The sequence below is a fragment of the Chroicocephalus ridibundus genome, chromosome 8 (assembly GCF_963924245.1).
Source record: "Chroicocephalus ridibundus chromosome 8, bChrRid1.1, whole genome shotgun sequence".
In the NCBI taxonomy this organism is placed as follows: Eukaryota; Metazoa; Chordata; class Aves; order Charadriiformes; family Laridae; genus Chroicocephalus; species Chroicocephalus ridibundus.
Window position 1 is genome coordinate 21,885,946 of NC_086291.1, and position 18,186 is coordinate 21,904,131.

Here is an 18,186-nt window from a genome sequence, read left to right on the forward strand (position 1 = left end):
AGTTTTATACATTTAGAACTATAATTTTAAAGTTAATACCTGAAAGGCTGTGATATTGACCTGGTGTGCAGTTTCGTGTCTTGCAGCCTAAAGAAAGCAAAGCAGTAATCTTTATCAAAGGATTAAAAGCCTTTCCCCTCCCCCAAAGCATACTTGCGTGTCTCACACAGGCTTTAAAGCACAAGACTAACAAGAGTTAAGAGTTATTGACAATCATTATTTTAATTAACAGTTAAACAACAGAGGACTACTTCAGGTTTATTTTCAAACTTCACATTTTTACTGGTTCTGAAAAATTCAAAATTTATATAAGGAGTGCAGAAGAGTAATTATAGAAAGATAACTAAGTTAATTGAATACTATTTTTTGAGACATAAGTTTTAAAGTGCTAGTTAGATATAAATTTGAAGGTTTTGAAATATTTTTTTACTTTGTCTTTTACTGCTACATAATCAGTAGGCATCCTGAACAGGGAGACAGAGGAAAAAAAAAAGAAGAAGAAATTAATAAACCAAATCTGCAACTGATAGATATATACTTACAGAAATTTCCAGCACAGAAGGTGGTACAACTAGTTCCACTGGCTTAAACAAGGTCATTTACTTGCCATAAAGATCTGATACCACAGACTGAATTTCTAATTGCAAATTACATCAGAATTAATTACCTCAGAGCTCCAGTTGTAGCAGAACATAGCCGTCTCCGACTTTTTAAGGCATTAAGCTTATCTCCCTGCGTCATGCCATTCTGAGTTTCCACACCTGCTTTGTCTTCCAAATCGTTCTGGGAAACACAAAGTATGCAAGCAAGGAACTATATCAAATCCTTAGGAGTAGTGTAGTTTCAAAGTTTGAACATCTAATTCACAAGGATTATAATTAAAAGGCTAATCTAGAGTCTTCTGCATACATGGGGCACTAGTCTTGTCTTTGCACAGTTCCAGCGAATTAAATGTGTTACTGTATAACACACATTCACGGAGGCCTTTTGCAGAATCTGATCTCAGAGTCAGTTCAAGATGCTTGAGTCTAACACCAGTATTTATTTACTTCAAAGCTGTCTGGTTTTATAGAACTTAAACTCCAACTCCTTCCTCCATAACTATTTTTAGAGTTATCATCAATGTGGAAGGGAAGCAGTAACGCACAATTTTGTGATATGCACGAGATGAAGAAGAAATTTAGATACAGTTGTGTGTCCTGCAAGAGGAGCTAAAAATCAGCTTTCCTAAATCGCTAATTTTTTTTTTTAAATAAAAAGTTCTCATGACCTCTAGAAAAATAGTTTGAAAAAAAATTTCCTATGAGAACTTAACAAGGATGAACAGATTTCAGAGCTTTATCCTTCTCTTCTAGCTTTAGAAAACATTATGAACTCTAAGAAATACTAAAAGTGTGTGCCAACACTGTTTAAATGCCTACTTATAATTTCCTACTGATCTCAAAATAGACTTTTCTAAAACCCAAATATGAAGTAGAAACAGTATCTTAAGTAGCAGAGATACATGACGTGACACAAAGCAGTAACAGAACTGGGATTGCTTTTTAAATTGCCAAATGAAAAAACTTATACCAATTATGCTTCAATTGACCTCAGATCAAGTATTTGTTTGTACTACTGCAGCTCCTACTGTGGCTACGTGATCTCACTACTCTGCATAAAACAGAGTAATAGTTTCTGCCATTAACCAACATGAAAGATTGACAGAAGTAGTAATACAACAGAAGTTAATCAAATGATGTGATGGTCCAAATGTTGCATTAATTATAGGAAAAGATAAATATTTTAGCCGGATTTAATTGAAGATTATATGCTAGGCCATTGTTACCTATCATTCAGCCTCAATGCTGATAAATTTTGTTGCACTGTCTTTACCTGCCCAACAGTTCATGCATGTAGCTGTTCTGTCCTCTGATCTTAGACCTTATGCATTTTTGGGACTGGGAACATTACTTCATTTAGAGCTTCTAGAGAACATAGTATAATAAGGTCTTGAAATATAACCAAATATCCAAAGAGATAAAGAGATAAGTTAAATATTTTGAAAACTGAATGTTAAACAGCTTTAGTACAATGTCTGTAAAAAACTGAAATATACATATTACAGAGAGGGTTACAGTGCATTTATATTGTGAATCTGTACATAAGCTGCTACACAGTATACAGGTAGTTGAGTTACCTGCAAGTTAGTTGCCTTGAATACTGAAAGCAGTAAAGTTGGTGTAGTAGCTCATATTCAAAACCCATTACTTTTCCCCATACGGCTACGTGCCAGCAGTCTTTATTTAGCATACAAGATCATCTCTACACAGCGTTACATTTCTCCAGTTAGCAATCTAGATATTTAACTTCACATATTCCAAGCCACAAATTGAACTTCAAAAAGGGAAATAGTACCTTTACAGAAATGCATTCAAGGTGCTCTTCCAGATTATGATAGATCACATGATAGCTGATTATTTTAATTTATGCTAATAACTATCTGAAGAAGGTGACCACTACATCCTTGGTCTTTTACACCAAGCAAAAGATTCCATCAGCAACATAAAAGCTCTTTAGTTATTACAGAGCTAAGACAGGACTAATCAAATGCATAGCTCCTCTAAACTGTTTCTCACAGATACTATAGGAAACTACAAGTTTAAGATTTTTAGTAGCCCCGAAGCAGAAGTATGTTCACTTTAGTTCACATTTCATGCCTATACTTCCAATAAACAATTGTAAGGTCCTTACCATAAATGTACATGTCACATCAGTAATCTGTAACACTGGGATAAGGGATGGACACCTACACACTCATGATTATTAGTCAGAAACTTGGATTAAATATATTTCCAGGATTAAATATATTCCATTCATTAATAAACAACTGAAAACTCTGAAAGAATGACTTCAAATAATGCAAACATTTTGAAGTTTGCAAAATGACCTATAAGTTTTAAATATAACCTAAGCTTTTCTTTTTTTGAAAAAGTGGAGATTTGTTCTAACTATGACCTATAAAAAAAGTTTAGCTGTGAAAAAGCAATCTAGTACCAATACAAGACGAAAAAAACATCTAAAAATTATCTATAGCTAGTTATTAAAAGGTCAGCTTCTTGTCTGCTTGTTTGAAAAATTTCCTATGAACTCTTACCTCCCTGTATTGATCCAAGTCTTGTACTTTATTCAAGCTGTCACTGATTGAAATGTCACTCAAGCCACAAAGAACCCTGTTAATGTTTCCATCAACTACTCGTCGTTTCTGCTTTGATCGGATGAGATCTCCCTCCAGCCATAACATTGCTTGCTTCCTTTAGGATACAAAACCAAATCAGTTCATATCAACAAATTTCATACACATAAAAAACAATATGAAAACATGCTACTCTTACACATTACCAACATTTGAATCTTTTGCACATCTTCTGGCAAAAAAAAATTTGAATGTCTATCACAAAAAAAAAACCCAACCAAAAAACCCCATCAGTTTCAATGGCTAAAAACAACCACAAAAAACCCACCCAGAATCACAAAACAGGTCTGCAGCCATCACAGAAATATTACGGGTACTAAAACTTCATTTTACAAAATCCTACTGGGAAAAGATATTAACTAAACAGAACTTGGCAATGGTATTTTAATGGCTTTTAAAACACAACTTAAAAATTTATATAAAATAATGCTTTTATATATGTAATGTGTAGAATAAATGATGATACAGCACTTTCCAACTTCTTATTAGCCTGAGTTTTGTCTATACAGGTATTGTGCGCTAAAAATACAGCTGACCTGCACATTGGAAGTGGTCGTAGTCATGTAAAGTTGAACAGGACTCTAGTATCAATTTTCAGAAAATGAAAGATTATATCTTTCAGACAGGTGGTAAAAAAAAAATAATTTAATTGCTACAACACACATGGGCTAAGCAGGCTTTTTTTGTTGAGACTGCATTATTCCTCAATAAGGAAGTTTGATGGGTAGGTACCTGTCACACTACTTCCATCCAAGAACTGAGATCCTATTGCATATTACTGTAACAAAATAAATTCCTACACTGAACAGAGAAAAAAAGAATGAGGAATTAAATCAGAATATACTTTCACTGGAAACTTTTCTGTGTTTGAAAGCAAAATATTATGGTAAAGCCTAAGAGCCAAGTAGCCTGCGCCAACTGCCTAAACTTCTCCATGCTAAATGGGAAAGCTAAGCACTTCCAGAAACTTCACTATGTCCCAAGAAAACATCAAGAGGAGAAGGAAGCTGGGGGAAGGGGAGCACCACTTATTCCACCTAACAGAAGTAGCCCAGAAAACATCTTGAATTTAAATTGCCTTGAAATCTTTCAAGATTAATTGCATTCACAGCAACAAACTGATTTGGTATGTACTTGGGTGGGAGGGTCTCTAAAAAAGCAACCCAAAAGTATTCAAATGTCCCTTATTAAACTCAAAGAACCTGAGAGATGAAGCTTTGACATCTCGGAAGGTAGGGAGATCAAAGCTGCAAGATTTTACCTTTTTGTCAGATGCAACTTTGCAGCCCTGAGGGCGAGATATTTTATATTAGAACGATGCAACTGCTGTTAGCTATTTCTTTCTCAATCCCATTTTGACACTACTGGTGACATTGCTTGAATTTTATCTGATTGCCAAAACAATACTACAGCACTTAGCTATGAACAATGTAGGTACAAATGAAAAAAATCTGAAGGATCTTTACGTATCTATAAAATCAAACCAAGTATTTACACCACTGCAGAAAAGACATGGGCCCTGTTTTTCCTGTCTTTTAAGTAAACAGCACTTACTAATCACACTACCTACTCTGTTTCTCTCTTAATGTTGCACTTTTGTGGAAGTTATTTTTAAGAGTGCATCATCCAAGCATCAGCATGGTGTGGAGAAGTTTAATCTGCCTTTAGTGAGCACTTGTGGTTTGTGAAAGTTTGTGATTCACGGTATTTTGAATAATGGTGGGCACCTCAAATAAAGGAGTGTCCATTCAGTTGCACTGGAAAATAAATAGATATTCTCAATCATGCTCACTTTCTCTTATGAATTACAGTAATACTCCTTCTTTCCCTCTGATATCATATGGATTTTAAGATGCAAGGTCAGTGCATGTTTTACTGTATTTACACAGTACCCAGCAGAGCTGTTGCATTCTCTTTTTTTCCAAAGAGAGACAAATTTGTGGTGGATTTTCTCAAAATGTTTCTTCTCATAACAGTGAGAATGCCTCCAACTAAATACCATCATGGTATCAACTCAAAAATATCAGCATAACCACTATAATAGTAAATGCACAATGTAGATACCAGTACGAAATTAAACTTAATGTGTACATCACTGAAACTAGTGCAACTTTGTCATTCATTTCCAGTCAGGATCAAACTTTGAATCACCCATTCAAATTATCTGTACATGAAATGTTCTCAACCCAAACTATACAGTCAATTTTAAGAAAGAGCTGTATTAAAACCATACATTTGTTTTGCCAGTGACTATTAGCTCCAAATCAGAAACGCTTCATACATTATGCTAGGAATCTGACAGAGATCATAAGCTGTCCACCACACACTTTATTTAATCCTTAGTTACAAAAAAGAAAAAAACCACATCAATTATACTATTGTAAGATTCATTTTAAGTGTCATCATAGACTATATGTAAAGTGTATAAACATCTATCCTTTCTGTGTTAATATTTTAATAAATCTTTATTGTTGATTTTATCTTTTGTCCACATCTGGACTTTACACTTCCGACAAATTGATCTAACCCCTAAATCCCCCAGACCACAAATGTGCAGAGTCTTGAGACCGTCTGCCTCTTAAGGTGACAAAACACATAGCACTCCAGGGAAGACGATTGCTACTGAGTAAGTTTGATTTCAATCTCAAATTAACTAACCTTAAATACATTGCAACAGGCAGTAATATACGACGTCAGTAGACAGAAAGTAGATCCTATAAATAGTGCAAGATGGATAAGGAGAAGCAGCTGATTCTTAGCAGCAAAGAAAGTATACATACTCTTCCAAGAAGTGTTGCTGGGGTCCTATAATAGAGCCTGGTCGACATATTCTTATCCAAGCAATGGCTTCAGCATGTGTGAACTTGTAGTGTTTCATTATGTAACAGGCAATTAGCGTTCCTGTTCTCCCCAGGCCGGCTACAGAAACAAAAATACCAATGTTCACATAGGAAGTCACGGGCATTTCATAATTATCAAAGTATGGGATATGAGAAGACTTCTTTGCAATGTTATTCACCACCTTTTGAAGAAAGAATTTTTGATTCAGTATCCTGTTTATCATATAATTGTACTTAAATGCTGTAGATATAAGCAGCATATATAACAAATATAAAAAAATCAAAGTATCTTTGAGAGGCCAACACAGATACTTTACTTCAAACTTAAAAAAAAAAAGCTGATATTTTAAAAAAGAACCATGACCAAACTGGATAGAAATTTCACATTTATGAAACCAGTAAAAAAACAAAATCAAAGTACCTTTGAGAGGCCAACACAGATACTTTACAAATCAAGATTCAAATACATGCAAATACACGTGCACATCACAGCAATGTGTCTTATCAGCCAGTGGCTTTTTCTTTTTAAACCAGTTTTGTTGTGAAACCAACCTATAAAACAGCAATGAATGTTGACCAGCATATAATTTTATATATAAATAGTTTAAAATAATTTAACCCTTTGCCCCCAAATCACAAACTAATCCTGGTTTTAAGGGGAGAATAGAGAGACAGAAAAATTAGCTTTTACTGTGAGACAAATCTCTAACTATACAGTAAGAATTAATCTCTTTCTAGCCCTGTGTCTCATCTACTAGTAAAGTGTCTCTCTATTTAAACCTTATTTTCACACAAATACAATATTTGTAATTTAGAGTCTCATGGTGGCCAGCTATTGTTTATGCACTAACAACTCTCTAAATAGAAACTCCCTAAGCAGCCAGACATCCTTGCTGACAATTCTATACTCAACTACAAGCTCTTAACATTTTACCAATAACTAAATCTTGCTGTGACTTTTTGGAAAGTTAAGATGATTCAGATAAAAGTTCACAAATAGTGAGATTCCATAACTGCATGCTAGAAGACTAGCTCTGAAGAATTGTTTAAAAAGGGGAAGTATTCTTAGAGGGAAAGTTTTAGGCTTGGATTTTTAGGTTTGGGGTTTTTTTAAATGCAAAAGGAAAGCAACTTGCAAATAGATAACTGAGAGCTGTACTATACTAAACATACATCTGAATAAGAAAATGGTCTCTGAAAATTGCAGGTAACATCTACCAACTGCATATATCACTAAGTGTTCAGTTTTTTTCTCGAAGATCCTGCTAATGTACAAACTTTCTATAGCAATCCTTTACATTAAACTATTTATAACTTCTGGGACAAGCAATTTCTAGTGTGGAAGCTGTGCTTGGAATACTTCTGCAGTAAGAATACAAGAAAACTACAGATAATACATTAACTCTGAGTTAACCACTGATTTAACTTTGTATAAGCTTACTTAAAAGGGTGTAAAAAAACCTAAAAAGAATGAGATTATTAGTTTGCTTATTAAACAGTCAGACAAAAGACCAAAAATACTTCAGTTTAGCAAGTGCATACCCGAGTCGCTAGCAAAGCGTATTGTATTCCTTTAGCAACTAAGCCTGGAGAATAACAATCTGCCCCTGCTAATCAATAATTTATACTCTCATTTAGTCAATTAGCAGATGCCCAGTTTATTAATGCCAGAATTTCTGGGTTCTAGCCACAGTATCAAGTTGTTAGCAAGTAAACTTATTTATCTTTGATATGCACGTTTATTGTTCCTGGAAAAATTATGAATGAATACCACTATTCTTGTTTGACATCAGCAAGACATTTGTCTCCACAATGTCCTTACACAATTCTAAACATAAATCAAGCTGTACCCTTCAAAGCCTTTGTTAATCCTTCTTTACTAAGCATGTTTTGTGTATTTTCTGGCTGATTTGCTGAAATAGGCTGGTTTGAAATGCTGGCATCACAATAACTCACATTAACTTGAAATGTGGAAGTCATGCTCCACAGAAAAATGTAGAACAGTCCAAAAGCACAAAGAAAACCTTTCAGTCTTTTGCATTTCCTAACCAATTATCATAATGCTGGGAAAGCATACCACGAAAGAGAAATCTCCATCAACTAAAATTCACGCCTTCAAATGATATTAAGAAAAAACAGAACAATGAACAACAGACTGTCAATTACTGTAAGCAGTAGTGTAGGATGAAAGAACTTAATATGCACATGAAAATAACAAATATTTGTCATATCATAAGCATGTATCATAAGGCAATATTACTTTCACAACCATAAAGTGCTACTTTTTAAATGCTTTATTTCTGGAATAAGCTCTATGGATTTATACCTATTTTGAACTTCAGTCTGAGAAATAACTAAATCCGCATACCTTTGCAATGTACAGCAATAGCACCGTCAGCATTTTCACAGATGTTCAGGAACCTCTGAACAATACTGTCACTTGGTGTGCTTCCATCTATGAAGAACAGGTCATAATGCTCAAAACCAGCATCAGTAAAGCGTTTTGCCTCATAAATTTTTTTGTTTAATCTTATGATTGATGTGACATTATGTTTCTTGAAATAGGGAAAGTAGGCTTCAGGTGCATGAAGAGGATAACCTATAAAAAAATAAAGAAACAATCATTTAATGTCACAGATTAAGTTCAAAGTCCTACTAATCAAAATAGCAGACAAAGCCTTTTTTGAATTATAAACATGCTAATACTGAAAATGCTTGAATATTTTATTCAGAATAAACATGGTAAATTATATAAAAGAATTGTCCACAAAATGCTCATGAAGGCCACTATATTTAAAAAAGGATCAGAAAAAAAACCCTAAAGCACAGCATATGTGAAACACTGTACTGTCTCCTGTCTAGCCTATTCCTAGCCTATTCCTCTCTACAAGTAGGGTTTTCTACATAATGCTAGGAGCATTTATGAATTCAGCATTTCAGAACAGCTGTTTATCTATAGTCAAGCTGCAGATCAAAGAATAAGAACGTGCTTTAAAAGGAAACACTGTGTTTATGAAGAAAAGAGATTGGTGATCTATACTATGGACAAGAGGAACAGTCAAAGGATAAACTGTAGTACCAGAAATATTCTTGCTCCACTGGGAAGTAAAAAAGCTTTAGTGCCTCGATGCAGTTGAGAGACAAAAGGATCCTCTAGATAAAGATGGGGGGCAAGGGGCAGGGAGGGTTCAAGACGAACCACACCACAACTGCATACGCTTTCACCAAACAGATGTTCCCTGTTGACGAGAACGTGAGGGAGGGTGTGCACATGCTCACGTCTTTAGGGTATACGTATGAAAAATGTAGTTTATTATTTTCCATTAACAATTAAGTCTTATAAACAAAACACGGGAACAACATAGCTACCACAAAAAACAGAAGGTCTGTCATTAACCAAATTCCCTGGTTTATCTCCAGAATTTTTATTTCTGTTCAAATAAAATTGAAAAGCTTCCTCACAAAACATGGGTCACTTCCACAAGTCATATATGCATTAGTAAATGCAATTAGAGTTAAAACATAATGAGAAAAATGTAGCTTTGTAACGTATACTTGCACTCAACTAGGTGAGGCTTATTTCTAGCCTCATAACTGGATTTTAAACATTAGTAATTAACTTAGTGATTTTTAGTTATATACATGTTAAAAATAAAACACAGGTTTTCCAAATTCCATGGAACAATTTAAATAATTTTAAAAAAAATTCTGCAAGAGGGGACTGTAACACTGATTGGGGAAGAAACTCAAACCAATCTAAATATTTTCCCTGGATTTTGTTTAAATCTTCAGTGGACACTATGCAATTAGCAGCATTCCAGCCATTAATAAAACATGTGAGAGCAGAAGGGGAAAAAAAACCCCACCAACAACAAAAAAACCACCCCAAAACCAAAAAACAAAACCCATGCTCACATAGAAAAAAAATTACATGGTACAAAGAATAAGGTGAAATTCAGCAAAAAAATCTGATTATAGTTTTTAAATGACTGATTCTCCTTTTAGCTGGAACAAATCTCTACTTTCCCTCTGTCGGTCAAGTTTCTCCTTTTTTTATTCCACTAGAATCACATAAGTTCTTCCCATTATCCCAAGAATCTTCAGTAGTAAAGGCAAGCTGCTTTTTAAAGTCTTTCCTGGCCTTTGTTACAAAACTCTTAATACGGTCTCCTTTGCTTTATGTAACTCACCTTTAATTCTGCATACTTATTGCATGCAGAGTTATGACACCTTAATGTAGCAGGTGTCAGGTTCCAGAAGAAAAGTAAGGGACCTGAATTTCTCAGGCACTTTGTCACTGAAAGCCACTGACTGTTGGAAGAATTAGAATTCCTCTAGCAAAAAAGAATTCTAAAACCTTTGGAATTAAGTTCTATTTCTGAAGATGAAAATTAATCTATATCTCTAACCTCTATTATCTTCTGCACATTTGCCGTGACTGTTTAACACGCTGGAAAAAAACAGGATCATAGAACAGTATTAAAATATACACCATACCATTTTCAAGTTTGCTTTTTGGATGTGGTCCACTAAATGCCAAAAATTTTCCTGGAACAATCCAGTTAAAGTCACCATTTTCCACTCGCTATAAAAATTTCAGAAGAGAAAGAGAAAGGCATTTTATAACTGCACATACAAAGTTAAAAAAATTACTCAAGATTTTATTTTACTTTTTACTATGTTCTTTCTGCATTAAAATGAAACACTTCAAATGTAATTATCTAGTTTACCTATATGGGACAAGCTAACTAATCATTCGCTGCTTCTCAGAAGTCTCTTAATAAAGTGAAACGCAAAAAATTTTGCTTAATTTTCAAAAAAAAGCAGAAAGATCCTATACCTCAGATATTTCTCCCGTAGAGGGTTCAGCATTTTAAGATACCTACTTATAACAACACTAACAAACACCAACATTCTTGTATGTTTTAATCAAAGAATATGGAAACACACTTCCCCGTAAGGCACTGGTTAAAAAACCCAATTCACAGAAAACAAATTAAAAACCAATTAGCCTTCAAAAACAATTATTCTTTCCCTGTAGAAACTGAAATTTACATATTGGCATAAACTCTGATGAGCCAGTAATCACAGAAGCAAAGTATAAATCAAATAAAAAGACTAAATGAAAAAAAAAAAACCCCAACTTTCAAACTGTAATGTTTTGCATGTAAAACTTCAAAAAGGCTCTGCAGATTTTGTCAGTGCCAAAACTAGAAGTTTCTTTGGAAATACTTAGCTAAAGTTCAAAACTGCCTTTTTTTTTTTTTTTTTTTTTTTTTTTTTTAAAAATTGAGGAGTGCTCATTCTTCATTTGGCAATGCAGTTATTCAGTTATTCTCAGCGTGACTTTTAAGGACACGGCACTCAGTCCAACTGCATTATTAAGCTTGTGGTTTTAGCTCTCAAGCAAATCAAAACATCCTAATGAGCGAAAGATTCTGGTAATAGACGTTACTGTTATCAATTCACCAAGTGTTTGCTTAGCTAAGCCCATTAGGCTTGCTCCAAATGTCCTCACACAGTGAAAACTCCTGGAAGTTAACAAGGTTGCATAAGGACTAGTGAACCCAAGTTCTGCCAAGTCAGGACCCCTCGCCCCCCCAGTTTGTATCACAGGCTGAAATGTCAACATTGTAGCACCTCTACCCCCTTCACGTCCACAGAAGTATTTTTATATCTGTATTACCAGTTTTATTTTTGAATTAAATAGTTCTTTATAGTTACATAGGCTATTGTGAATAATTAAAACTTTAACCCATCTGAACTACAGATATATATGTATGTGTGTATATATACTCAACATTACATGCAAACAACATTTTTTTTTTTTAAAAAGAGAACTTGAGTATTTTACATCTAGTCCAACAAAAGGGGAATTAGCTGCCTTGATAGTGTAGTAAGCTGAAAGAACTATTAATGTGAAATAGCATTTCCTTTAGCCTGCCCCCTTTAAGTCTTATGCAACTTTTCTCCACATAACTACACATTTGAAGACCTAACATAGCAAAAACTTGGAACATTTAAAGTTTTAGAAATATAGCACAGGACATATTGAAACATACAAAGCTGACCATGCATAAAATAATAGAAGACAGACCAAAAAATGGACAAAAAATTAAAGATGATTCCAAGTTCTTGGTTCTTAAACTCAGACAGTGGGCAGCATACTTAAAACATTATTCACACATATATACTTTTCACAAGCTAAAATAATGTCAAGCATTAAACAAGATAATGGGATAGCTTTAGACTAGACAATTATTTTACCACTTTTTTCAGGCAGATTAACACCTATATATACAGATTCCTATGAATTCCCAACCATCATCATTTTTTTTTTTTTTTTTTTAGAACAAACGTTTTCCTTTTGTACATAGATTAAGCAAAAAATAAGAAATGTTGCATTTTAAATTTTAGTTACTGTTCATTTAATTTTAGTAATTCAGCAAAGGCTATACCGATTTCTCAATCTAATCATTATGGAACATTATGGTACACAGACATCCTTCTACAAATGCTTTTAAATTTTGTGAATAGCTACGTTATAGTGTGCCTACTGCAGCCACCATAGATTTGTATAATTTATTTTGTAAATTAAGTTTTTCCACTGTTTATTCCTCCCCTGACTTCACCCTTTCTTGAATATTTGTGACGCATTTCCTATAGCTGTATGTATTTCAGATATGCTCTCTCACCTCTATCTTCTTGCTTGTAAAACAGTTATTTATCAAATGTTACAGAAATTTAAGAAAAGCAATTATCCCTAAAACTTGCCTGATATTAGAAATATTCAACTTAAGAGAATAAATTTTTAAATAGACATTTTCAGCAAGTTTATTCTCATTATTTCCAAGTTCTCTGAAAATTGCAATAGAGAGGCTGAGGGGATGAATACTGGCTTCAATAAAGTAACACAACTCTTAAGAAGAGAGTTTAATGTATATTCAAATGTTTAGTACACCTCTATTTCATATATCTTTCTCCTTAACTAATGCAACTGCAGGAACTTCAGGGCGTTCCAAAGACAAGGTCCAATACAACTACATGGTTGTCACTGATTTCGATAAAAGCCCTTTCCCTTCCTTTGAGGGTGGGAAATACTAGACAAAGATCACGTAACTTTTCTAGACCAGATTGATGCAAACCTTCTGTGCCTGCCATTTCCTCTGTACACAGCCCAGTTCACAAGGGCAGCAGAGATATTTTAAAGGTTCTTGGTAGCAATATAGTTTGAGGTAACTGTCTACTACTAGCAGATAAAGCTGTGTATGTTACAGAACAAAGTCCTAGAAGCATCTAAAGTCATTCAGAGTATCTATTCTTAAGTTGTAAGAAGGCTGGCAGAATAACGAATGGCATCTGTTAGCTTTCATTAGGGAAATATTTTGGATGTATTTTTATTACTGCAATCCCCATGTAATGCATCCTTACTAAAAAAGCTCAAAATGTGCTTAATCTATGTGGCTATAAAAATTTATCATGTATTTGTGACTAACAGCATCTCGAGAAGCAGCTCAAGTGTTGAAAGAAAACACAGATTCTGTGGGTCAGCTGAGAGACCTTGGATCATGTCCTGGGGGAAGGTTGGGAAAGCATGAAAGAGGTCCCAGAAGCCAGAAAGGTTATGAGAAAACAGTAGACTTATTATGTGATGCACTGAAATTGCAAGGATATTCATCCTGCATGTTTTTCACATACAGTACACAGCTTGGGATGTACATACCTTGCATATGAACACTGGGTTTTACTTGAATTAAAATGTGTTTCCAGTATGTTTTAAGTTGTGGGATACTGTATATTCTAACTCATTTTAGGTAAACCAAACACATTCAACTCATTAAATGTACAAACCTCATAGTGTTCATACTCATCCACATCAAATGTCTTAAAGTCAAAAAATCCATGCTGCAAGGCCTAAAAGGCAACAAGGTGTCAGTTTATTCTGAAATATGATATTTAAGCTAATTTTATAACACTGTTTTTGAGAATCAAAACTAAATCACTAAGTGTACTTTTGGCTTACTGAAGCCTCTATGTTAAGACAACATTACATTTTGCACAGGTTAACAACACAGACAACAAAAACTCCAACAATGTCACGAGAGCACGTCAGGCTCATTATTTCCCCTTCAAAGACATTACGATGGGACATAAGTTTGTTGCATATCACTTAAATCATAAAACTGATTCTCCCCACCCCACTATTTGTGTTTTTTTCTGTAAGGCAGATGACATATTAAAAAGCAATTCCCTTTTTGTCATACAGTCATTCAATTATTTCTATGCTGAATATGTTTTCATGCAGTTGGACATAACAAAATATAGAACATTAAGAGTTTATTGATTTTATCACCACAATACTCGGGGAAAATGGCATATACAGAATACAGTACTGTGTATAGCATGTATTTTATTATTTGTTTTTAATACACATTCCACTGATAGAATGACGTTCACTACGTTAGACAGTATTTATTACAGGGCTGAAAGAAGTCATATTTTGTATTTGATTACTGTACTATTATTAAATATGCCGATTTTGTACTAAAGATTTGTGTATAATATGATACTAAAAACAATTCTTTGAATATGGAATTCATAGCCCGATTTTTTTCCAGGAATAGGTGGAAGACAGTTCTGCAGCATATGTTTATACTGAATCTACTACATTCTGAGAAGTATAGCTATTATACAACATCGTGGGATTAAGGTGTCATAAAAAAACCACACCACAGATCTATGATTTAGAAACCAATAATCATCAGTCTGCCATTATTTGCTACATTTAGAGCACCTTTTTTAAGACAAAACAAAAATAACTTTGTTACAGACAACATAGGCTCAATGATTGGATCCATCATGAAACCTAAGATACTGAGAGGTTTGGCTGAACAGCTGGTTTTGAAAAATGTATTTCATTTAAGCATGGCTGGCTGGCTGCACTCCAGAATTTGTAGCCCCCCTGAATTACATGTATATGATATATGGGCATGCAAACACCAAATTTACCCATGTAGACTAAGATTTTACTTTATATTAAAGCATGGTTTCTGCTCAAAGTATTTTTACCTCTGTAGGTGAACTGGACAAAAATTCAGTAACAAATTTTATGGGAACAAAGGAGGAAAAACTGATTCTTAAAGTCCTTTTGACGTGCTTGTTGCAGATAAATTACAGTGACTGCACCAACTGCTTCACAGAGCTTCAGGATCTGTAGAATGCCACACAAATTAGAGTCTTGGTGTTAACTGACAGCTCCTTTCCCACCCCCACAGAACTAAAAATATTAAGCTTGTTCTCTTTTTTTTCAATTTTTAAGAAACATTTGTTTTGCCATACTTTTAAGAATTACAAATAGTCTATAAAGTATCTGTACAGAACTGCTCATATAGCTTGCTCCATACACCAAGATCACCAGGAAATGCTGAATAAAATTTAATCTTTGCTTATATAGTATGCAGGATATCCTATAATACAAGGTTGCCAATTAAGATGTAACGTAACATTTTTAAAAAAGCAATATTGGAGCTTTTTTAATGTCCAGGACCAGGACTGTTGACAGTTACTAACACTAGTAAAATACACTAGTTTTCATTCTTCTTAAAAAATTCTGAACAGACTAGTGTCAAACACTGAATCAAGTGTTTTGGGGGAAAGTTGGGGTCAAGTACATGCAAAAACTGCGTAGAATAAATCACAGTATACCAAGATGTCTGTCTCACTTGACTTTATCAACCTACGTTATTCCCTTTTACCAGTGATTATAAATGATCTACTAGCAGATCTAGTGCACTGCCTTCCACTGTTGAGTCAAGAAGTGCCCCCAGCCAGGCCTGGTGCATTTGCACATTCCAATTCAGAAGGTGCAGTTCAGAAAGCTGTCAAAGGCCAGGCAGAAGTGTCACCTTCCATTGTCACTACTCAAACACAGTCCTCAGCACCTCGGGCTTCATGACAGCATACTACTCGTTCACACATTTTGCTTTGAAATCAGATTTTCTAATGTTTTTTAACAGTATTTTCCTTCATGTTTTAAAAGTCAATTTAAATATGTTTTGCTAAGGAAAATTGTTATTACCTTATTTATTCCCTGTAAACAGTCCAAGATCGTAAGATTGTACGTGCAGTTCCCAAATGAAGCATCCCTACAGATTTAATGCAAATAAATTTAATACATACAGAATTACTTTAAGAACCCAGGGAAAGGTAGCACACAACAGAGTATATTCAAGTAATTCAATCACCTCTGAGAAACCTGAATTAAAGTTCAAAGATGACATCTTTTTAGAAGCTTGTTCATGCTAAAGCTCTCCCCTACCAAAGATGTAGCTCAGTGTAAACGCAGTTAGGTACTGCAAATTATTTTAAGTGCAAATTTTACTTCATCTAACTACACGCCCTTTACAAAATTATTTATGTTGTCCTGGAACAGGAAGCTTTGCATCATCTCTCAATTGTGTTAGGATAGTATCAAACAAAGTAAAACTTGCTTTAACCATTATTCAAGTCTTGATAGAGTAGCACTGTCTAAAAAGGAAAGGCAAATAGACTACTAGTGTGGATTTCATTCACAGGCTCTTAATTATATATCCAGATGCAATTAAATTTAAAACTACTTGACCTTAGTTCTGCCACTACGAAAATAATAATTTCTCTTTAAAAGATGACAGGATACCCCAAGGCAAAACATACAAGTAGTAAGAGACATCAACATAAAAATAAATAATACCACTAAAAAATAACAGCAACAAATGTATTGTGGAAAAAAGAAAAAGTATTTTTCAAAGTCTGCTTCAGACAAGTTTGAATTTTAACAAAATTCTGCCTGGGCAAATTATTTCCTAATTACTCATTAAAAAAGTCTTTTATAGTTTTGCTCTAAGCTATCTTATCCAGAATGCTAAGAACTGCAATTTATCAGAATAGCAAAATCTTAGGTTTCAGCCAGATGCATCTTTAATCTACAAGTGATTCAAAATGTTAATCTTTCATTGAAAACTTCTATTTTTTGATAGTCTACTTGCTGTAAGTAGATGGGAATTTGTTATATTGATATGCTCCTTCAATCCCAAGTACTTTAAGAGTAAAATATTCTCAACCATTCTTTAAGGGCAGAAAAAGTATAGCAGTTTTGAGCAAGCAGTGTTCATAGAAAATGTATTTAAGAAAATTAAAAGCTACAATTTTGGTAGTGTCATTTTACAGGAAGGCTACTCTAGAAAAGTTTTCAAGCTACTAGATTATTAAAAAATACTTAGTCACAGTGTTTTAGAATGGGAACTTCAAAGTGTGAATAAACCTTCAAATATTCAAATCCAACAAGAAAGTTTTTCAAAATTAAAAGCCATAAAGTATTTTCATTACATTAGATAAGCAGAACATAACCAAAGCTGTAAAATACAAACTTTACAGACAATGAAGTTTTGACTGGGGAAAGTTGGATAACAGATGATTTTAGCACAAAAGCATTTTAGCAAACAAAAAGGCCTTCTGAGCAAAAAAATCCAAAGGCCCCCACGGGAGCACATACACAGCAGACAATTTTCAAAAGCTGTAGCAGTTTTCTGAGGGGGCTGACAGAAAAAAACAAAACCTAAACCAACGTAAACCACAAAACTAAGTATTTAGAGAAATATAAATAGAAGATATGATTGCAGCAGACATGTTCTAGATTACCTGTTATTTTGCTATAACAAAATAAAATTTTTATTTTACCTACATGTATACAACTACTTCTTCAACTGATAAGGCATTTGATAATGCAGTACATAAAAACAATACTGGGAAAAAAGCCATGTCATCTCTAATATATTAGTAAGAAGTGCTGTGAGAGCGAGAGGGAGAAGGGAGAGGAGAGAGGGAGGGAGGACATTGAACTTGACCTAGATGCACAAGATAAGCCTATCACAATTCCAGGTGTACAGTATTCTTAGCTACAGTTCCCACAGACGGCTATTACCAGTGGAATGCACGCGCATGCTGGCAGCTAACATGTGTTGCCTACACCATCCGTGCCTCAAACGTCTCATTTCTGTTGCTGTGCACCTAAATCATTAAAGTAGGTGTGCTCTGACTGGAGAGGACAGCTCTGCTGAGACTTACCATCCATGC

The 18,186-nt window shown here is 34.2% G+C and overlaps 1 protein-coding gene across 5 annotated transcripts in view; it reads right to left on the reverse strand.

Annotated features, from left to right (window-relative positions):
* The window catches only part of CDC14A (cell division cycle 14A), a 63,804-nt gene that overhangs the window by 11,962 nt on the left and 33,656 nt on the right, over positions 1-18,186 (reverse strand). For 4 of the 5 annotated variants that reach the window (XM_063344430.1, XM_063344429.1, XM_063344425.1 and 1 more), the window contains exons 6-13: positions 16,154-16,220; positions 13,927-13,989; positions 10,573-10,660; positions 8,444-8,674; positions 6,016-6,154; positions 3,137-3,293; positions 668-783; positions 40-87 (exon numbers count right to left, since the gene is read on the reverse strand). In XM_063344430.1, coding sequence (XP_063200500.1) covers positions 40-87; positions 668-783; positions 3,137-3,293; positions 6,016-6,154; positions 8,444-8,674; positions 10,573-10,660; positions 13,927-13,989; positions 16,154-16,220 — 909 coding nt within the window. The remainder of the gene's footprint in view (positions 1-39; positions 88-667; positions 784-3,136; positions 3,294-6,015; positions 6,155-8,443; positions 8,675-10,572; positions 10,661-13,926; positions 13,990-16,153; positions 16,221-18,186) is intronic. The other variant, XM_063344427.1, reaches the window with a different exon arrangement.